The sequence below is a fragment of the Diceros bicornis genome, chromosome 11, assembly GCF_020826845.1.
Source record: "Diceros bicornis minor isolate mBicDic1 chromosome 11, mDicBic1.mat.cur, whole genome shotgun sequence".
NCBI classification, from domain to species: Eukaryota; Metazoa; Chordata; class Mammalia; order Perissodactyla; family Rhinocerotidae; genus Diceros; species Diceros bicornis.
The window spans coordinates 41127220-41150659 of NC_080750.1; the positions used below are offsets into that span (position 1 = coordinate 41127220).

The 23440-nt window shown below is 34.8% G+C and overlaps 1 protein-coding gene across 9 annotated transcripts in view; it reads left to right on the plus strand.

Annotated features, from left to right (window-relative positions):
* Positions 1-23440, plus strand: part of ARFIP1 (ADP ribosylation factor interacting protein 1) — a 133620-nt gene that overhangs the window by 84625 nt on the left and 25555 nt on the right. For all 9 annotated transcript variants that reach the window (XM_058550207.1, XM_058550210.1, XM_058550208.1 and 6 more), the window contains 3 exons: positions 1375-1596; positions 8872-9029; positions 14972-15146. In XM_058550207.1, the coding sequence (XP_058406190.1) occupies positions 1375-1596; positions 8872-9029; positions 14972-15146 (555 nt within the window). The remainder of the gene's footprint in view (positions 1-1374; positions 1597-8871; positions 9030-14971; positions 15147-23440) is intronic.

Sequence of the window (23440 nt, forward strand, 5' to 3'; positions counted from 1 at the left end):
TCCTATCATTTTCTATGTAGATAATTTCTCTACTTTTTTAAAAAAGAACTCCTTTGTAAAAAATGTTTATTCATAAAGATCCTTAATTGATAAGAATGGAGAATGTGTAAGGGAATTTGTTGCAATTTTAAATAGAAAAATATGAGTAACATATATGCTAACATTAAAAGGATAAATATAGGTTTATGTGTACTGACAAGGAAAAGTCTCAAGATATTTATTCATAAAAAAGAAATGTTCAGGATATTATGTATAGCCTAGCATGGTCTCATGTTTACTTTAAAAATACTGTATATGTGATTACATAGGTTTAAAGGAGCATCTAGGCTACCCATCAAACTGTTAATAGTAGTTTTCTGCTATTTAGTGGGATTAAAGGAAGGAAGAGGAAATTCACCTTTTATTTCATTCACTATTTTAATTTTTACAACAAATATTAATTCTATAATAAACTTTGAGAGACATGATAAAAGAGCAAGTTCTCAAATTTTAAAAAGTATAGTACTTACGACTTTTTTAGAATATTTTTGTTAACCTTAAAAGATGAGGAGTATATTAATGCTCTTCATGGTTACTCTCAAAATGTATTATTGAGTAGTGAAGTTGCTTATAATTTTTTATTTCTAACAAAAATTACTAGAAAACTTATTTCCATGTGTTCTGAAATTAGGTACTTTTAAAAAATTATAAGTTCCTGTATCATTATTTTTGGGGCCAAGTAGAGTAACATAATTTAATACTATTCTATCTGGGCAAAAGTAAAAGAAAAATTCAGGACTCCAATCTCTACTTGTTTCTCTTCCTCCCTCCCTCCCTCTCTTACTTTCTCCACTCCTCCTCCTATCTCTCCCCACTTGCCCACCCTCTGTTCTTTCGTCTTTCTCCTTCCTTCCTTTCCTTTATTCCTCCTACTCACACACATACACACAGCTATTTAAGGGGAAGATAGAAGGAAAAAAAGCATTTGAAACCAATAGGAGAGTTGAATTTTGGTATTCTTATTATTCCTACGTTAACAATCCAATATTGTTCTTAAGTCAATGTCAAGTATCTCAATTGTTTTAAATAATCTACCCAAGTGCACTAAGCTTGAAATATGGTTATGTGAGAGAGCTCATCTGACAGTATATAAATTAGCTACTAGTCTTAAAACTTCCTCTGGTTAGTAATAGTTAATAGACTTGTCTGATAAATTTACTGAGTCCTGGTGAACTTCTAAAAGGGCTGACAGTTTTAATTTGTTAGGCTAGCTTATTTGAATCCAAAAATGATGTATGCTATGTGTTCTAGCAATTTGACTTTAGATTGCTATATTACTTTTTTTCTTTTGTTCTTTTTTTTTCCCCTAAACAAAGTGTGTCTTTCCACTTTTAGTGCACTCGACAAATTATTTCTGAGAAGCTAGGCCGTGGATCAAGAACTGTGGACCTTGAACTTGAAGCTCAGATTGATATATTAAGAGATAACAAGAAAAAATATGAAAATATTCTAAGACTGGCTCAGACATTGTCGACCCAGCTTTTCCAGATGGTGCATACCCAAAGGCAACTTGGAGATGCATTTGCTGACTTGAGTTTGAAATCACTAGAACTCCATGTAAGATTATTTTAAGTAACTATTTGGGGGATGAGAGGGAGGAGAACGGCAATAGGCATGTTTTAAGACGTAATTTATACTTTTCTGATTTGCTGAACTCTTAATAAAATTGGAATCTTGAGGGGTTCTTTTAAGATATTTCATGTAATTTTTAAGAAGGCCCACTGACTTCTGTCAATATAGTGATCCAGTTGTACCCTAGAGGAGATGTCAGGTGGGGTTTCAGGGGAAGGGAACTTGGTTAAAGGAAAGGAAAAAGAGAGTGCTCAGCCTGCCTGAGCCTGGAAAGAATCATAGCTGGGTGTATAGCTGGGCATGGGTGAAAAGTAAATTTTGGCACCTATTGAAAATCTCTTACCTGGTCTCCAAGTGTCTTGAGCAAATAGTAACTTGGTTGACTGGATTTGTGACATACTTTTACTGAAATCGATATAAATTATGAATTTTAGAATGATATTATTTTCCTGCATATATCTCTATGAGTATTCAGCAAAGCATTCCTAAGAATTTCTTGTGGTATCTTATGTGACTCCTTTTATGTCTTCTTTTTTTCCTCACTTGGAGCCAAAAGGTGCAGAAATCCCTGCCTACAGCTTCTAACTTAAAGAGTTAGATAATTTAGAGCCGTAAATCATTTGATAATATCTAGAATCTTGGACAAAGAAAGTTTGGCTAGAGATGGCAGTATATATCATAATAGGGAAAAATACTGAGATTCAATTCTGAGTCATCAGATAGATAAAAGAAGAACTAGTTTAATACTGAGAAGCTAAATAATCATAACAGCTGCAATTATTGAGTGTCCACCATTTCACTGTAATGGGCTGGGTGCTTTATAACCATTATATCATGTAATTTATCTAACAACACTGCAAGAAATGTTATCCCCATTTTATAGATGAGGAAACTGAGGCCAAAGAGAGGTTAGGTAATTTTTATAAGATCACAAAACAAATAAAAGGTAGAACTGGAATTTATATCCAGGCCTGTCTTATGTTTCTTCATGATCTCTTACTATATCTTTAAGTGGAGTCTTTAGAGGGTCTGTGACACAGAGAAAAATCCCCACAGTATGGAAAGAGGTAGCCAGGGTATAGGGTCTGGGGAAGTGTTGCAGCAGTGTTATCAGTGATGCTACACTTAGTAGACACTATTAATTATAATAGTTAACACAGATTGGGGGCTTGCTATATGCCAGATACTATTCTAAATGGTTTATATATGTATTAGCTCATCTAATGCTTCATCTTAGTAAGTACTTTTGTCATCTTTCTTTTGTAGATGTGAAATCCTTTTTGTACAGAACTGAGAGGTTAATCCTCAGTATTCAAGTTCATTGGACCCAGTTTTAATTTTTGAGTTTCTTGTTTGAGCATTTCTAACTGTATGTAGGGATTGATATTTCATGACTTACTCTTTCTTAAAGATCTTCCAATTAGAAAATTTACATATTTTTTTAATAGAATAGAACTTTTTATCTTGCAGCTACTATATGGATCCATTTGAAACTAAAGACACAGTGTGGGATCTTAATGATCTTATTTCTTATACCTTAAAAGTGTTTTGCTGTTTCGTCATCTCAGGAATTATTTCATAATTACTCATCAGTTATTTCCAATCATGTTAAAAATGACTAAGATAATAAGAAAACAAAAGAATGATAGCATTGCCTAGAAGAATGCTACAATAGTGAGATAAATACTTTTTGTTTGTTTGTGTTGCCAAAACGAAATCTGGAGTCACCATTTCTGTAGTGTTTTTTTTTTAATGTTCATGCAATACAGTTGAGAATTTAGAATTTTTCATTTTCTGCCCATAATGGCAAAGAGAAGACACTACCAGAGGAAGACATTTCGTAATTATTAGACAAATCAGAAGATGACTATAAAGAGCCAGCAGTATTGACTCTTAACAATGATGGCGAAATTGCTAATATAAGTAAAACTTCAGGCCATGAGTCTTCCAATGGTGATATCCTAGATGAATTTTCTTCAATTCAAAAGTCAATGATATACCAGTTTTACCTCAATCAAATAAATAAAAAGTGTTGATGAATAACAATGTATTTTTAAGGACAAAAAGGAAATATGGTATTGTATTAATCAAGATTCTCCAGAGAAACAGAACCAACAAGATGTGTAAATATATAGAGATTTATTTTAAGAAATTGGTTTATGTGATTGTGGAGGCTCAGTACATCCAAAATCTGCAGGGTAGGGTGGCAGGCTGGAGATCCAGGGAGGAGATGCAATAGGAGTCCAAAGGCATTCTGCTAGCAGAATTCCTTTTTGCTCAGGGGAGGTCAGTCTTTGTTCTATTCAGGTCTTGAACTGTTTGGATGAGACCCACCCACATTATAGAGGATAATCTGGTTTACTCAAGTCCACCAGTTTAAATATTAATCTCATCCAAAAAAACAGCTTCACAGAAACATTCAGAATAATGTTTGACCAAATATCTGGATACCATGGCCCAGCCAAGTTGTCACATAAAATTAACCATCATAGGTATTTTCGTTCAACAGGAATGACTCCATCATGCAACATTTTTCGACAAGAAGCTGGACCATCTTATCTTGCTAAAAAGATGTAATATATTCTTCTTTGATGTTTATGCACCAAAATGTACCTGATATGATTCGTTAGTGAACAAATGCTGAAGACAAGTGTGTATACGAAAGTGATTTGAAGGAAATAGATAATGTAGAAATGAAAAAATTCATTGAATTGAACATTCTAATTGGTGTTTATAAATGTAAAAATAAGGTAAACTAGATCCTATTGGAGAGGTATTTGAAATCTGGAATCAGTATTTACAGGATGGATGTGTTTGTACCAGTGAGGATTTTTGAGAGAAATAGAACCAGTAGGAGATATGTGCATAATACACACATACCCACATATAAAGAGATTTATTTTACAGAATTGGCTCATACAGCTGTGGTGATTGGCAAGTCTGAAATCTGTAGGGTAGGCCAGCAGACTAGAAACTCAGGCAGAATTTCTGTCGTACAGCAGAATTCCTTCTTTTCCCTAAAACCTCAAACTTTTGCTCTTAAGGCCTTCAGCTAATTAGATGAGGCCCACCTACATTATGGAAGATAATCTCCTTAAAGTCAACTATAAATCACATCTACAGTCTTTATCATTATAAATGTTATTCACATCAACAACATTTGTACCTTCATAGCAACATCTAGACTGGTATTTGACCAAATGAACACTATAGTCTAATCAAGTTGACGCATAAAATTAACCATCACAGTCCACCGTTTGTCATTTTAGCAGCTCTTATAAACATCTCCTTAAACCATACAGTTATCTCCAAATAAAGACAATAACAAAGTCTTACTTCCACCTAACATGATACAACTATTCCTGCATACTATCAAAGAGACACTAACCCGTTCCCTGGAAGAAGATGCAAAGACCTGGGGTGATATTCACTTTTTTCCTTGATATCCTGTAACTTAAAATACTATGATGTAAAGTTAATATATCTTATGTTATGTGATAAGGGGATAAGAGAGGGAAGAAAACTAGGGTACTTGCTTTACACACACACACACACACACACACACACACACATTTATAACAAAATAAGGAAGAAATACTCAACAATTATAGTCCTAATTTCTATAAATGGCCACATGGTCATAGCTTCTTCCACTACCCATTCCATATTGCATTTGCCCTCAGCTAGCATCTCAGCCTGTTGTGGTTCTTTGCCTGGTGGGGTAACCCAAACCCTCATTCCTAAAGGGTCCATGTCATTAGCAGCCCTGTGTGAAATGGGTTGTTGTAGTTTTCCATTGATATTAATCATAGGGCATGGTGGTACTAAGAGACACCCTAAGGGGTTACGTATATTGCATGCATACTCTTCCTTACCTCCATTGCAGAGTAGCAGTCCAGTTTCTCCCTGGTAATCAGGATTAATCACACCAGCCAGCAAAATAATTCCCTTCTTTACCTGTTGATTTTTTTTTTAGGAAGAGTTCTAGAGTGCCTTGGTGAAGAGCTGGTGTCCACTTCCTCTCACCTTATGCCATATTAACTGAGATCCACAAAAAATACTTAGCAAAAGGCCTGGCACATAGTGGCACTGAATAAATTATGATGATTGTGATACCTGTTGTTGGAATTGTGGCATTTGGGAGTTGAGGAAGAGTTTAAAGATTAGTCCGATTCCTTCGTTTTCTAGAAAAACAACCAATATCCAGCGGTTAAAGAAAGCAAATCTCAGGGCCGGCCTGGTAGTGTAGTGGTTAAGTTCACATGCTCCGCTTCAGCAGCCTGGGGTTCACAGGTTCGGATCCCGGGCGCGGACTGATACACCACTTATTAAGCCATGCTGTGGCAGCATCCCGTATGAAGTAGAGGAAGATGGGCACGGATGTTAGCCCAGGGCCAGTCTTCCTCAGCAAAAAGAGAAGGATTGGCAACGGATGTTAGCTCAGGGCTGATCTTCCTCACAAAAAAAAAAAGCAAATCTCCTGAAAGGAATAGGAAATGATCTTTTAATGAATGCCTGTCAGCTGTCAGAAACTTTATACAGGTTATCTCATTGCACTTCCTATCAAGCTTGTAAGGGAATTATCTTCATTTTATTAGTAAGGAAATTGAGGCACAAGGAATTTGAATTATTCACGAAAGACACAAGTACAGTCAGTGGCAGACTCAAGATATGAATTTTGAAACTGCTTGAATTCCCAAACTAGACTTTTATCATTTTCTCATATGCCTTCTGTTATACCATGGCACTTCTTTAAATTGTATTTTCTCAGTTTAGAGGGTAACGTCTACGTCAAGATTAGAGAACTTCACAAAATCCATATTATTGTCAATTATCAATTAGTACTTGCTATTCTAGTTTTTGACCTCTCTGTATTATTTTTTAAAATAACCCATTTGTTATTAATTAGGTAATAATTTATATTACTAAAACTTGATGTTTTAGATTCAATCAGATGCTTCTGTTATTTGGTCCTAATGTATAAATTGAATAGGAAACAGTAATCATTTACATCTGGTAAGTGTTATGAATGATGTCTGAGCTGCTAAAGAGAATAAAAGAAATTCAAATGTTTTCAAAGTTTATTTTCTCTATATATAAAGCAAGCAAATTTTTAGATCAAGGAATTGTATTGGCCTTCCTTCTTCAGTGGCAGATTAGACCTACAGCCCTGTTCTTGATGTATATACCCTTTGGTTATTTTATGTTTAGTCTATTTGTAAGTAATTGCTAAGGGAATTTATAATAATATGTAAAGTGCTCCTGCCCAACTGAGAATACTAAAATGACTTATCAACTAAATAAACTTCAGGAGTCATGTTTTATCTTAATTTCAGTTCCTTCAAAAAAGCATATTTAATTATTTATGTATTTATTTATAATGCATATACATATGTGTATTCATTTCTTTCTAGTGTCCTGATTGCTTTATATCTTTCACTATTATCTCTCTTGGACCTTACTATGAAAAAAGCTTTTTTATTCTAGCCAGTTAAGTTTTCAAATTATAGATTAAAATCTTAGGTTTTATACACATTTTCTTCACCAAGTTATAGGTGAGATTTCCATTTATGAATCAGAACTGTGTCAGTTTACTCTTCCTGTCTGCTTTGAATTTAGGCCTATTTTTCTCATCTGTAAATGCAGAATTCCCAATTCTGCTATGTAACATTTTAATCTGCTGCATTTCATCTTACTATACACTAGTTATTTTGTTTGTTTTTGGTAAAAGAGCAGCCGTCAAGGTTGTGTAGATATCCCTGTGGTTAAATTAGGACTCGTGGCATTTTCAGAGTTAATAATGTGGAATCGTGCATATTGAGAACTTTTAGAAATGAACAATGTTACAGGGATATGATGTAATGATAGATACTTTGTTATACAGTGAGTAGAAAAAGTTTCCTTTTTATGAACTATGATATTTATATCCAATCCAACTTTCATATTTTTCTTCCTCTTGTTTGTTGATTTTTTTGTGTTACCTCTCAATGAATATCAAAGGTATTCATTGGTGAGTACAGTTGTAATATGGTATGTGAACTTCTTCTAAAAGTTGTAAAAATGTTTTCTCCTATGTTATTCCATTTCTAGTAACATTTATTTAGTCTTCAGTACATATCTTAGCTTGTAAAAACTTGGTGCCAGATTCTTCAGCTGTCCTGCCTTTCATTTAGTTTTTACATACATTGATTGATATTCCTTTTATGTAATCCTATATCTACCAATATTTGCAAATCAAGATCTTTAAAATTTTGAAGACTGAATCCAGAGTAAAGAGTTATATAGACCTTTCTTAAAAGGAAAATGCTTTTAACACAACAAAGATAATTTTACTCTCCTGCTGTTTATTAATTATTGAGTATTTTATCGCCTAGAAATTTAATTTTAACTATAGTGCTAGCATTAAATTAGCATCTTCTAAGATTCTAGTTAATTTAATATTACACTATTTTTTTTTTCAGTTGAAATTGAAGAGTGTTTTATAACAAACTTCAGAATTATCAAATTGAATGGTACATCTTACAATAAGATATGATCAAACTTTTTATTTGGTCACATGTGTTCCTGATAATCTGTTAATTAATCAAACTTAGACTGGAAAGCTTTTGCTGCTGAAAATTGAGAGTTCTTGCCACATCTAAAGGAGTCTTAGTGTAATGTTTGCTAAGCCAAGACTCAGTTTATTCAGAGAGAATGAACTAAAACTGGTGTTGAGTGATCCTTCCTCAGCTGTGTGCCTTGACAGACCTGAACTTGGGAGTCAGCTGGTCACTAAATTTACAAAGAGATGTGTGTTGTTAATATTTATACTTTGAGGAGATTTAGTCAAAACACAAAAATTGCAATCTATTTTATGTCTGAAAGTTTTAGCCAATTGTTACCTAATTTGGTGGTGAAAGTTATAGTTTCTCTGATTAATAATCTGCTATATTTTTCTTCTTAACAGCTGTGCTTACAATATAATAGAAACAAAATGTAGAAATGAAAATATTCTTTCTACTACAAAGTAGTTTAACTTTAAAATTATTTGATTTTAGCTATGCATCTGAGCTGATGACAATTTTGGTTTACTAGACTTTTTCAGTAATTATGTAGCTAGTTGTGATTTAGATTCCTATTTATTTAAACATTGAAAGAAAAAACTTCTTTAGGTAGATTTCTAAATCATATATTTTCCCAATAGTGATATGTTTGAGATTTTTTTTTAGTCACCTTTACTAATTTATTTCTGGATAAGTTAAGGTGACTTTTTTGTTTTAGGAAGAATTTGGCTATAATGCAGATACCCAGAAGCTGCTGGCTAAAAATGGAGAGACTCTTCTTGGAGCCATTAATTTTTTCATCGCTAGTGTGAACACTTTGGTGAATAAAACAATTGAAGATACATTAATGACTGTGAAACAGTATGAAAGTGCCAGGTAGGTATAAATTTCCAGTATATTGTCTGTTTTACAGACGGTCCGTGATTTAGTTAAGGTTTTTGGTTGCAAACAAGAGAAACCAACTCTGGGCTAATATGGACAGAAAAAATTGAATGTATTAGAAGGTTATAGGATAGCCCACAGAACTAGCAGAAAGGCAGAAGAACAGATTCTAGAAACAGGCAAGAACCAAAGCCAAGATAATGCCTCAGAAGAATCTATTTAGGGCCCTTATGCTGGGTACCTCAGGTACCTGATGCTGCCACGGCTACCATAAATAGTTTCCAAAAGGCCCCTGAATCCTTTGCTTCATTGCCCTGAGAGAGTGTCCGATTGAGCCTTGGTCATGTACCCAAACCCTGCCTGCTAGGGAATAGGGAGGTAGAGGATCTCCCAGCACCAGCTTCCTTAGAAGAGGACATGGCCTTGTGTTCTACCAGGCAGATACTAGATGTCCTCTATAATCTTGCCTAAACCTACCTTTTCGCCCTTATTACCACTGCTTCCACAACTGCCGGACTTATAGCTTCAATTTCTCATGAAATTCTCAGAAATTCTCATTTCTGCCTCCATGATTATGTTTATGTTGTGGATACCAACTCCCTGATCTTCTGTTTATCCAGATTATCACCAGCCTTTGAACTCTTTTAAATTTTACCTTTTACTTAAATTAAAAATATTTGCCTAATATTTTCATAGCTGTTAGTAATGTAGTGTTTTCATACATTTTATACACACGCACAAACACACAAACACATACATATGATTTCCCTATCTCATGAGCATCCCATTAGGTAAACGGAGTACATATTAATAAATACTTATAAATGGGTAAAAAGTAGCAGACCCAAAGTAGCATTTTTCAACTTTTGATTCTAGGCCCCATTTTTTCCCCAACTCATTCCAGTCCCCTTTGAGGTTTTTCCTCTAAACACTGATAATCCTTATTTTCTGTTATACTTTTTATAGCATAATTGAAGATAAGTGCCAACTTTACCTTTTAGATGTATAACTTTACTTTTTTGCCCCTTACGCTAGTTTAATGATATGACAGATGCCTCTGAACACTAAACTCATGTAGTCTTTTTGCAATTGAGTGCTTATTCTTATGTATTTCCTTATATTTTATGTAAGTAAAAGTCCCAATTAATTGGAAAGTTAACTTTTGATCTTTTTACAAGAAGAGATGCTTGTTGTGAAAGAAGTGTCTTCTTTTCAGTTTAGTATTAACATATGAGATTCTTAATGGCTTAGAAATAAAGGTCAAGACAAATAGCTGTGGTTGTCAGGTAGCAGAAGGGCAGAGATGGGGCTGTGTGCCTTATTTAGGTTTTGGGCTCGGTGTTTTATTTTTCTTTATTGTTTGAATTATTTACTACCATAGTATTAAAATCTGAAGATAGAAAAAAAGAAACAGAAGGAATCTATCCATAGGATATCCCTCAATAACATTGAAGGAATCTCTCAGTAAGATATCCTTCAATAGGCACCCCTTTAACAACATTCCCAGTAATTGGTTCTCCATTCTCTATTCCTGGGCTTTGTCTGTATTGTTCAAAGGATTCATTATGTATATTTTTCATTTCTATAAATTTTATTTGGTTTTTTTCCAAATCTGTCCCTTATTTGTAATGTCCTGATTTGTTCATAATGAATACTCTTCCTTTTATCTCTTTAATCATTTTAAGCGTTCTTTTTTAGTTTTTCTGATTGTTTTAATATTTGTGGGTTTTGAAGATTAAAATTCTTTTGTTCCAAAAGTACCCCCACCACCTCCCAGTTAAGAACTTCGTGTAAAATCTAGTTTCTGTTTCTCTGCTTTGTAATTGTCCACCTATCCTGAAATATATTTTAGTTACTATTAAATTTATTATAAATAAATAATAAATTTATTACTTAATAAATTTATTCATTACTAAATAAATTAGTAATATCTTTTTCTTCAGCCTTTATTTCTAACATGCTTTTTAAAATATTAAACCATATTAAAGAAAGACAAATTTCTTAGATAAGTCACTGTTCATACACAAAACATCTTATGTTTAATCTGCAGAGGAGAAAAATAAGCCTCTAGAGATTAAATGGTTTGCTCACTTGGAGCCAATTTCAAAGGCAAAATGAGAATCCATGGGCTCCCTACCTTTTACTTTTGATCACTAGGCCTCAAGCTTGAACTGGATTAATCTCAAATTTTACATCTAATTATGAAAAATAACTTTCACATCTTATAATGAGAAATCTGACTTAAAGACAATATGGTATAAGATTTATCCAACATACAGATTTGTTTGAAACTTTTGAACAAAATTATAAATCAAGTTATATGTACTTGGTAGCTAGTTATCAAAATCAAGTTATATGTACTTGGTAGCTGGTTATCAGGAAACCTTTAGAAACCTCAGTGTGTACTTTTAAAACCAACAACAATAATGACCTCACCCCATAATTTATTGTTTTTGTATTGAAATTACAATATATGATTTTTATTCATTAAACTTAGTTTGGGGTTTGACTTTTCTGTGCTATTTATGAAGTAGCTGAAGACACTAAACCATTGCTACTGAGGGATAACATTCCAAAAGAATCTCAGATTAAAAGTTTCTCAGTAGCTGAATTTTCCTCTCTGTCAAGACCAGAATTTACTGACTTTCAGGGCAAGGGTCAGCTACTTGATCAGCACAAAAAGTGGCAATTTAGGCAAATGTCCGGGTGGCTTTTTAATGCTCCCTATTATGCATTGTGTACCAGTATTTCCTAGCCCTCTGGTGCTTTGTGTATAGAAAATCTTATAACAGCCCATTCAACACTTCTCCACAGCAGCACCAACAAGGGAGTCAATTGTGGTCAAGACTTTTCAGATGTGGACACCTGTTCTCTAGAAGTTTTACATAAGCCATAAAGTAACCAGCTATCACTAACTTTATTGATATGGACTCAATTCAGACTGGCAACCTTGAAGTGAAGAGTTGCATTTTGAAATCTTAGTGTGCTTCTCTTCCTGCTTAGTAATGAGCACTGTTAGAGAAGCTCTTATGGAAAGTTTTACTTTGATACCATCTACAAACTCGGAATGTAAAAATTAAGGGATATAAGGTCAGTATTATAACTTTGATTGTGTTAAATTAATCACTGTTGTTTAGAAATGTGCTCCAAGGGTATTGAAGGATATTTGTCTTCACATTAAATCACCACATATTACTATTTATTTTTGTTCTACTTTTTTCTCTTTCATTTCTTATTGTTTTTAGTATGTTTGCTTCTGGCTGTCCCTCTTCTAATTTGGCCATAATAATAAGCACTTTAAAGATATTATTTATTACCAGGTGTCCTAAGTACTTTATATATGTGAAGTTTTGTGGAGATTATTATTCTCATTTATAGATGAAAAACTGAAGCGGAAAGAGATAAAATAACTAGCTCAAGACGTTAGAGACAGTGAGGGGCAGAGTGGTCATTCACTTTGGCTGTAGAACCCATGGAATTTAACTAACTTGTTATTGTTACCAAGTCAGTCTTGCCTCCTAAATCTTTAGTATCTGTCTCCTCCTTAGCTCCACTGCCGTTGCCCTGATTCAGTGACTCATTTCTCTTTTGTCCATAGTCTCCTAAGTGATTTCCTTGCTTCTTATTTCTTTTTCTTTTTTTTAATAAGGAAGCAACTTATGTATTTATTTATTTATTTTTGTGAGGAAGATCAGCCCTGAGCTAACATCCATGCTAATCCTCCTCTTTTTGCTGAGGAAGACTGGCTCTGAGCTAACGTCTATTGCCAATCCTCCTCCTTTTTTTTTTTTTTCCCCTAAAGCCCCAGTAGATAGTTGTATGTCATAGCTGCACATCCTTCCAGTTGCTGCATGTGGGACACGGCCTCAGCATGGCCGGAGAAGCGGTGCGTCGGTGCGCGCCCGGGATCCGAACCCGGGCCTCCAGTAGCGGAGCGCACACTTAACCGCTAAGCCACGGGGCCGGCCCTGCTTCTTATTTCTTAATCTTCTTCTCCAGTCCATCCTCCATTCCTTATAGTACCACTAGAGTCATCTTTCTATTTTCTAGTCGTTGAACAAATAGAACGTGTCACTTTCTAGATCAAAGTTCTTCAGTGGCTTCCCGCCACTTGTCCTACTGGATTAAATCTGATCCCTTTAGCAGGGCCTGTAAGGCCCTGCTTAATCTCAGTCCTGGTCACCTGTCTGACTTAATTCCTTTCATTATCATGTTTGAACTTCAGGTTCTAACATACTGAATTACTTTCCGAATGTGTCATGATATCTCACAAATCTATGTATTTGTCCTTGCTATTTTCTTCCTGTAATGTTCTACAATTTCCCTGCCCCAGTCCATCTCATAAGCTTTTACCATCCTTTAAAACTTAATTCTATTGTTTTAATTCTGTTCTGAGATGCGTTTTCCAGATACCCAACTCAGTCATTGTTTCTCTTGATTTCTACTATACCTTGTCCTCCCTCCCTCATGGCAGTTTCCATTATCTCATTTTGTCGTAGTTGTTTAAAAACTTCTCTCCCTCTAGATTGCAAGCTTCTTGAAGATAACTTTATCTGTTCATCTTTATAGCTCTAGTTTCTAGCACAGTGCCTGGAATGTAAAAGTTACTCACTTAATAATTTGTTGAATGAATCAATGTATCAATCAATGAATGAGTGATCCTCTTTTGGCCCTGAAAGATCAAGTTTGTTAAATTCAGTTTAAGTTAAGAATAAATTAGGCTCAGTGTAAGGGACTGATGTATTCTTTCTCAAGTCACGTATACAATATAGTTTATGTTGTTTACAATGTTCTTAATTCCCAGAATAGGAGATAGGAGTTGTATTTTAGATATTTGAATAAAGGCTTTTAGTTTTAGGGCATAAGCTTGTGATGTTGATTTGACTAAATTAGAGGTCACTTTGCTTCTTCTTAGCTGAGTACTGAATAGTTGAGACTGCTGGATAAGTCACTATTTAATAAGCAAGGTAGTACTGTACTTACACAGGTGCTGTGATAGGGGTATTTTGAGGTGCTGTGGGATCATAGAGTGATGGTGGTGGGGTAACTATTTCAGTTAGTGGTGGGAGAATATTAGGGGGAGACGTCTCAGGGAACCCAAGGTGGTAAGTGCTCTATAATACATGTCATTATCACATTCTGAATACTAATGTTACAGAAATCCGTGTAGAGTTGTGCTGTCCCGTATGGTAGCCACCAGCTACATGTGTCTGTTGAGCGCTTGAAATGTGGCTAGCCTGAATTGAGATGTGATGGAAGTGTAAAATACACAATGGATTTTAAAGACTCCGTTAAATAGTTCATTAACAATTTTTTTACATTGATTAGATGTTGCAGTGATAATATTTTGGGTGTATTGGGTAAAATAAAATACAGTGTTAAAAAAACAGGTGAAATTAATTTTTATTTTAATGTGACTACCAGAAAATTTTAAGTTGCATATGTGGCTAGTATCTATTTCTGTTGCGCATTGCTGACCTAGACTATAAGGACCACTGACCCTCCGTGTAACTTCTTTTTACCATTAATTTAAGTATGTCATTCTGAAGTCTGCTATCCTCACCTGCTTTGACTTATTAGTATTAACTAGTTCACATGAGAGATTGAGCGCTACCCTTGATCTTTTTAGCTTTAGGTTTGGACATCTGCTTTTTTTTAACTGGTGTTTAAATTTAGGAAATTTTACTTGTCAGTTAATACTATACTTTGGGAGGAACAGTTAATGAGATTAAGAAGCAGCTTTTTTCCATCATGCTTGTATTAATAGAGCTTTGTATTAAAGAAATACATGATTTTAAAAGCATGAGGTATAAAATATGTATGAGAATTATTATATATTAATGTATAATATGAGACTGTTATGTATTTCCCACTAACCTCCTGAACTTATTTTACTTTGTTTTTGTAGTATGCTTCACTTATTCTCTTCTTTCCAGGATTGAATATGATGCCTATCGCACTGATTTGGAAGAACTGAATCTAGGACCACGTGATGCAAACACTCTGCCAAAGATTGAGCAATCACAGCATCTGTTCCAAGCACATAAGGAAAAATATGATAAAATGCGCAATGATGTTTCAATTAAGTTGAAATTTCTAGAAGAAAATAAGGTAAATTTATTTTTTACCTTCTGAGATCTTTTGGTACACTTTAAAATGAAGTCACCCTAAAGAGAGATAAATAGAAAGGTTTTTGTTTCTGCTAACTCTCTTTCGTTAACAGTTGCAAAGTGGAATTCCATTTATAATCAGTGTTTGAGTTTTTAGAAGTATATAAAATATGTTTACCTTTCTGCCATAAAAGTTATCATTGATTCTACTGTCCTAATCTTTCACATATAATAATTGGTAAAAAAATACTTGATGTTCAGCTGTTGATTTTCAGACTGGTGTTGGTTTTTTTTTTTTTTTTAATTTTTTGTTTATTGCAGTAACATTGGTTTATAACATTGTAAAAATTTCAGGTGTACATCATTGTACTTCTATTTCTGCATAGATTACATCATGTTCACCACCAAAATACTAATTACAACCCATCACCACACACATGTACCGAATTATCCCTTTTACCCTCCTCCCTCCCCCCTTCCCCTGGTGTTGGTTTCAAGTGCTTTAAAAAGTTGTATAATGATAGATTCTCCTCTGAATATTTTGAAACCTTTTTATTAATGATAGGTACAGATTTCAGGAAGAGAACAGCATTCTTCTCAGTAACTGTTAAATGAGGAATGACTAAAAGGCCCAGCTTAGGGCTGCAGTTAGCATAATCTAGAAGAAATAAGCCAAGAAATCAGTTTTCGTGTTTTGTGAACATATCCAAGGATTAGAACAGTGAGAGCTGAGATGGACCTGCTGTAGGCTTCACTTGGAGATGGATTCAGATATTAACAGGCTCTTGAGTTTTGGTTTAAGTAAAGGACAGGTTCCCATGTTTAACATTTCTTCCATCACATGCATACTCAATTTTGTGGGGGTGTTGCAGTTCTGGAAATGGGAGAGCCAGTAGTGAGCATGTTTCAGAGTAGGTATAGCTCAGTCTGTGGAGATGGGGTCTTCCCATTGCACATCAGTGGTCCTTTTCCTGTGCTTTACGCATCCTCTGAAGTCATGGTAGGTCTTCAACTCTGCTTTCTTCCAAGTACCCTCTTAAAATTATTCTTCAGTTCTACTTGTCTGTTGATATCATCTTGTTTTCCTTAACATTTCCTTACAAACTCTTCTGGCTACCATAAAAGCTGCAGAATGATACCTTTCCTTGGGATCTACCAAGTCCAGCACTGTGACTCACTTTTTTTTTTAGCTTCAATGGGTGAAAAGTATTCGCCAGAAAATGATACAATGGCAATAAAGGAAACCTCAGCAGAGTTATCAGACAGATTGCCCGGCATCATTCAAACAAGAGCACAGTGCAGCCTTTTAGCATTCATTATAGTTTCTTTGGGAACTATTGATATTGTGTGCTGTTCTCTGGTTAGTGAGATTATGAGTAATTTTTGTTTTCTATATATTTTTCTGTATTTTAGACGTTTTCTCTGAAAGGTTGTGTTGCCTTTTTAAAAAGGAGGGAAAGTTATTTTGAAAGAATCAGTACTCCTAAACCAGCTATGCTTATATACTTCTTGGCAGAATAAGTAAAAATAAGCACATTGCACAAGGATAAACAATGGCCATGTGACTGCTACTTCTTTTACTCTGACTGTTTTTGAAATTTGACAGTAGATCTCCAGATTTAGACATGAATCAGGGAAGGCATTTCTTATTTGTCAGTTGCTATGCATTTTACATGTATTCTCTCACTGAATCCTCACAACAACCTTCATACTTTAATTCTTCTAGTAGATATTATTAAATACTGTATATGCTAGGGATACGTCAGTGAACAAAAAGGACAAAATCTGTCCTCTTGAGGTTTGCATTCTTATCAGTCAGATACTTTCATTATCCACGTTTTACAGATGAGTGAATTAGTTTTACATCATCTTCTGTGACCATATATGCCCTTCACTTCTTATCTTTTGGAACTCTGTCTTCCTGATCTGTTCACTATAAGGATGCTCCTCACTTATTAGGAAGAGGTACATGACATACCTAGGCTCTTCCTTTTCCTGTGTCCAGGAGAATTTCTCCTAGATCCTGGGAACATCAAAATCAATATCTGAGCTGTGGAAAATAAGCTGAAAAAATGATTTGAGGCCTGTCTAACTCTGGTGTCATTCCTGCCTAAAGTAACGCTGTGCTGTGTCTGGAAAATAGCTGTAGTGCTAATGTGAGAAATAGAAAGGAGGAACAGAGGTGGTAGGTAGAAAAGAAATTGTACCCTTTGTCGTCCTCTGCCCTTACTTTACCTCACTTGTTTTTTCTTGTCCTCTGCTGTACTCTAGAGTTGAATAACGTAGTCAAATGAATAGGCAAGTTGGACTGTGTCTTTTGCAAAAAATCCTAGATTAAGAATACAAAAACCTGGTGCCAGACCCACTTCTACCACCTACCAGCTTTATAACCTTGGACAAGATGCACAGTCTCTCCAAGCTTCTGTATTTTCCTCTGGAAAATGGGGTAAATCATACCTTGTGGTGAGCAAGTGAAAAAAATGCAGTGTCCTCTGTAAAGTATAAAGTACTGTTCACAAGTATTTGTGAGATTCCTACTATATGCCAGGCACTTTGGTAGGTAAAAGGATGAAAGAGAAGGAAGATAAAGTTCATGGCCTTAAGGAGTTAGAAAAATATAAGATGGCATTGTTTTCTAGAAGTTATCACCTTCACACCTTCCCCTGGTGGCTTTTAAACTTAACCTGTGTCCTGACTGCTTTGTGTCTTTTTTGCTGGTATGAACAGAAATTGACATTAGAAAGGTGTGACAGGAGACGTGAACTGTATTTATTTGAATGTATTTATTTGAAATGTTAAATTATATAATTTGTCATTACGTAAGCAATACTTTCTCAATGGTAAGTAAGGATAATAAATTGTCTGAGGTACATTCAGATGTTTCCCTAGCCAACTCTCCTACCTAAGATAACTTAAGTAGCTGGCAAAGGAAGATGCTGAAGACAGAGATACATTGATTATTTAACAGTGGAAATATAGTTTTTATGGCCATAATATTTCAGACTTGGAATTCATGATAATTTCTTACTCCTTTGTCATTGTTTAAGATATCTTTTTATGTTCCTTCTAGTGATACCTCATCTGATGTTGAATTATTTATTTTTATAGATAATTAGAGAAGTACGGTTATTTTAGTATCTATAGTATTCTCTACTCATAGCAATAAATAAATAGCTATTATCTACACATACATTAAGCCTCTACTATTTCAAATACGTTGGTTGTAGTGCCAGAAAACTAAAGCAGCACTGTTCAGTAGAACTTTAACAGTGGTGGAAATACTTTATATCTGTGCTTTCCTGGTAGCCACGAGCCAAGTGCGGCTATTGGTCACTTGAAACCTTGCTAATGCAGTGAATCTTTATTTTATTTTAAAGTTTAAATAAATTTAAAATTATTTTATTTTAATTAAAGGTTAAGTAACCACATGTGGCTAGTGGCTATCATAATGGACAGCACAAATTCCAATTCTTAAAATTTCCCTGATTTGAGAAAACTTGCTTAACCTCTCTGAGCCTCGGATTCCTTATAAATAAAAAATGAATAGTAACGCCTGCCTTAGAAGGTTGCTTTTGTGTAGTAGTGATAATGTATAAAGCTCCCAAAAAATGCCTTGACGACAACTTAAGAACTTAGTAAATGATAGCTGCTGGTATTGGAGGTGATAGTGTTTTTATTACAATTTTGGTGGCATGAAAACATGTACAACTTGCCTATTCATTTGTTTATAAGTGATCCAAAGAAGTATGTGCAAAGTTCCAAGTTACTGGCACAGATGACAAATTGAGAAGTAGTGTGGGCTGAGCTGCTCAGGGAAATCTTCAAGATCCATGGGAGAGAGAGAACTTCAGCCTAGCCTTGAGAGATCAGAAGGACAGGCCTAAAAGAATTGGGAGGAGAACCTGCTTGGCAAGAAGAATGGCCTGCATGTAAGAATAGAGGAATATACATGTTTAACAGAGCAGTAGACAACCATAATGGGACAGAACCTTCACATGCTTAAGGAAGAGAGAATCAGAAAGGTAATTGGAAGCCAGATTGTATTGAGCCTTGATCACATAAAGATTGAATCGTGGTCTCAAAAGGGATGTATACTGAACGGTGAGGGAAGAAGGGGACCCCTTTATGACCAGCCAGATCATCTCTGTAAATTTTAAATGTCAGTCAGATGGCTTTCATATCCAACTTTATCTTGTTGGCAATGAAGAACTTTTAAAGTTGGGAGTAACAGAAAAAAATTATGATTTAAAAACATGCTTCAGGCACTGTAGTTTAAAGGAAGAAAGAAAGAGGCAAATAAACCAGTGAGGAAACTTTTATAGCCAAATGAAATGATTAAGAGCCGGGATGAGGGTCATTGCAATAGCAGTAGAAAGGAAAAATACAATGACTTCAAGGCTGCCTGACAGGGCTGGGGAAATCAACATAGGAAGCTGGTTTGGCTTGAAGGTTGTGAGGGATGAGGGATGGGAATTTGTTCTGTTTAACCCAATGTTTGGTTTGAGATGACGACGAGATATTCACATGGAAACAATTGGTGGGAAGTTAATGATGTGGATTTGGAGTTTGAAGGAGCAGGGTCAGGGTTTCAGAGATAAATGTTTGGAAGTTATTGTTTTGAGAATAACGTTGTCATTGTCACATCTTCTCTTCTTTTGACCTATCTTACTATAAAATAAGAAAAGAAAATTGCTTTTATTCTCAAGGATTTTATGTTGTGAGATAGCCTAGAGATATTCGTTGTTTTTGGCTTTCCACAGTTGTCATCAAGCTAAGTTTCAATTTGAACTCACTAATCAGCTATTTCTAAAATAAAATCTATTAAAAAAAACTCTGATCTTTTTTATTTAACTCTTCTAAACTATAAAGAAATAATGTTGGTCTCTTTTTCTAAGCGATAAATAACTGTAATTTGGATGAAGACTTAGATCCCTGAGAAAACTTTTCTTCGTTTTTTGTTATTGTTGTTGAGCACCTTTTACCCTTTTCTTTTATTTTTAATAGCTCTAACAAAGGGAGGAAAAAGCAAGCCTTTGGGCCTTGGAACTGGCTATCATCCGTATTTACTTTCTTTGCTGTTTGAAATACCTCAAATGTGGTTTTTTGTTCTTTTGTTAAACTACAGCTAAATTTGTGCCTTAAAATCTCTCTTATATGCAGTTGTCAGGTAGTCTACTTAGCACTTGAATTTTAACAAAGTATAATATACTCTTCCTATTTCTTAAATATTGTATATTGAATTTTTTAAAAACTTGAGTTATCTGAAACATCAATGAGTGTGCTATTTTATAATCTGATGATGTTCTGAAGGCTACTGCTTTTTTGAAAGCTGTTTCCACAGCTTTTTTGGGGGAGGGAGGAAACTTACTTTTGGTTCTCATGTCATGGCTTTTGTAGTGTCTTTGCATAGCAACACTTCTCTAAAATGAGAGGCCAGATAACCAAACAGCTAGAATGGTGCATAAAATAAAAGCAAATAGTCATTGAGTAAAGGACTGAAAACCATTCCTGAGACTGTCTTAATACATTTTGGTGGCCAAACATTATGAGAATGTTTTTGTTTGTTTCATTCTTGAACTTTGTTAAAAAGAAATTTTGAGAGGGATTGGGAGGTGGACTCAGCTATATTTTAGAAAATTGAAGTATTTATATGTACTTGGTCTAGCCTTCCTTCTCTTTGGCAAAACAAAGGGAATAGGTATGTAAAATACACACATTCCTGTGTGTGTGCATGCATGAATGCTGAGTGATATGTGCACATATCTGTATTCGTCATTTACCCTTAATGGAAAAACTGGAATCCGTCTACTATTTATAATCTATACTTTCTATCCACTCACCCTCCTGATATATTGTGTTTACTTTTAACTGAGACAACCCTTATTAATCTCTGATATTCGCCTCCTTGTTTACTAAACAACACTGAGTTGCATATCAGTAAAGACAAAGTTAATTAGGCTCTTCTGTTTCTCCTTTCATCAATATTTCTCTTTTTCTAGACCTTTAAATAACATAACTTAAGCTATTTTGTGACTTAAGGCAGTTTATTTACCTTTTGTTGTTCCTTTCAAGTTTCAAAACAAAACATAGGCTACTTTAGTAAAGAGAAAGAAAGTAGACATTTCTGGTGCTTTACAGCCCTCATGATGCCTAGCAATGGTGTTAAATGTATAGTAGTCATTTAGCAAATGCATGTTTGCATTTCTTTCCAGAATTAGAGGTCCACTACAGGGAAGTGAAGGAGATGGAAGTGAATGAGAGTCAACTAGGATGGGATAGAAGGGTGAATCCTGATTACCTCACTCTGCCTTAGTGAGAGCAAAGCATGCTCTCTCAGAAATGCTTCTATTGTCTGCAGTGTGTACTATTTTCATGGAAAGAGGAAGCAAAAATTTAGAGAAAAATATGCAGATCAATGAGCCACTCTCATGTTTGTTTGTTTACTTTATTTATTTATTTACTTTGGTGAGGAAGATTAGCCCTGAGCTAACAACGTTGCCAATCCTCTTTTTGCTGAGGAAGATTGCCCTGGGCTAACATCCGTGCCCATCATCCTCTACTTTATATGTGGGACACTGCCACAGCATGGTTTGATAAGTGGTGCATAGGTCTACGCCCAGGATCCGAATCTGTGAACCCCAGGCCGCCAAGCAGAGTACGTGAACTCAACCACTATGCCACGGGGCTGGCCCTCGTGTTTTTTTTTTTAAAAAAAAAAAACAACTTTCTAGGGACTAGCTCTGTGACCAAGTGGTTAAAGTTCCACGCACTCCGCTTCGGCAGACCAGTTGCGCAGGTTCGGATCCCGGGCGTGGACCTACTCCACTCATCAGCCGTGCTGTGGAGGCATCCCACATACAAAAAGTGGAAGAGGATTGGCATGGATATTAGCTCAGGGCTAATCTTCCTCAAGCAAAAAAAAAGGAGAATTGGCAACAGATGTTAGGGCAAATCTTCCTCACCAAAAAAGACCCAACTTTTTATATGGCTTGTAACCACAAAGAATGTGACAAAAGTAATTTAAGATTAATATTTCCCTTAAGATGACTATAATTTAACTTGGGAGTGGTAAATCTCATTTCAGGGCTACTAATTTACTAGGGGGAAAAAACCCTGAATATGTCAAAAGATTGAACAAAGCAGCTTAAAGTATAAATAAAAAGTCCTTGCTTTTTATTTTAAAAGTCCTTACTCATTATATACTTATTTTAAGAAGGATAAAATATACTCTTACTTTAAGGTAATGTCAGTTAATTAGCTTTAACCATTAAAAGCAAGGTTTTTTCCATTATTATATTTCAGTGACTTAAAGGACGACAAGAGGGGGCAGAAAAAGATGAACCAGACTTGGGATCTATCGTGGACACATGTTTGATTAATATAGCTACTTAATTGTAAAAAAAATTTTTTTTCTTAAAAACCATAGTCATTCTGAATCTGAGGTTGATGAAAAAACTGTTGTTTTCACTCATACTGTATTTTATATATAATCATAATACAGTAATATTCCTGTATGTTAGGATTTCTTTTCTAATATATTATTTAATACATTATCTCTTTTCTAATATATTACAGACTTATTTCATGTGTATCTTATTATGTATTTAACTGTTCAGAGAAAAATCCGATGAACTAAAGTGGTAAGGCAAGAGAAAGAGGGGGAATACACAGAGAATAAAAAACCTAGAATGAAGTCAACATACTCATGTAGTGTGAGACAGCTATATATGTAATTGTGATGACTCATTGGCTTTATGCAAATACATAGTGTAATGGGAAATTCTCAAAGCCTAGTACATTTTTATAAAAATACACTATAAATGTTTGGAAAAGTTTAGAGGGCAGAGGTATTCTTTGTTTCTGAAACTTCTCTCTGAGAGGAAAAAATACAAACCTCTAAATATAAAAAATGGATATTTGTTGCCAAAGTTTAAGGAGCATATTAATCATTACTTAATATGTACAAGCAGTTACATTCTTGAAATCTTTTTCTCCGTTGTCAAAAGAAAAGATCCCTAACTTCTTACTCTCGATACTTTTTGAATATTCATGCCCAGTGACTTACTGTCCTCCTTATTTCTGTAACTGAAGGCATAAACAGTATTGCCTCTTGATATTGCTCGTAAGTCAAGTGAAATTAAGTTGTATAGATAAAAAACCCTACAGTTCTAAATAAAAAATAAGCATTTATGGATTAAAATGTGTGAGTGTAATAAGCAACCTCAACACTGTGCCAAGTGTGATTACCTACATTTGGATCCTGTGAAACATTCCCTTACCCATGCAACTTTACTT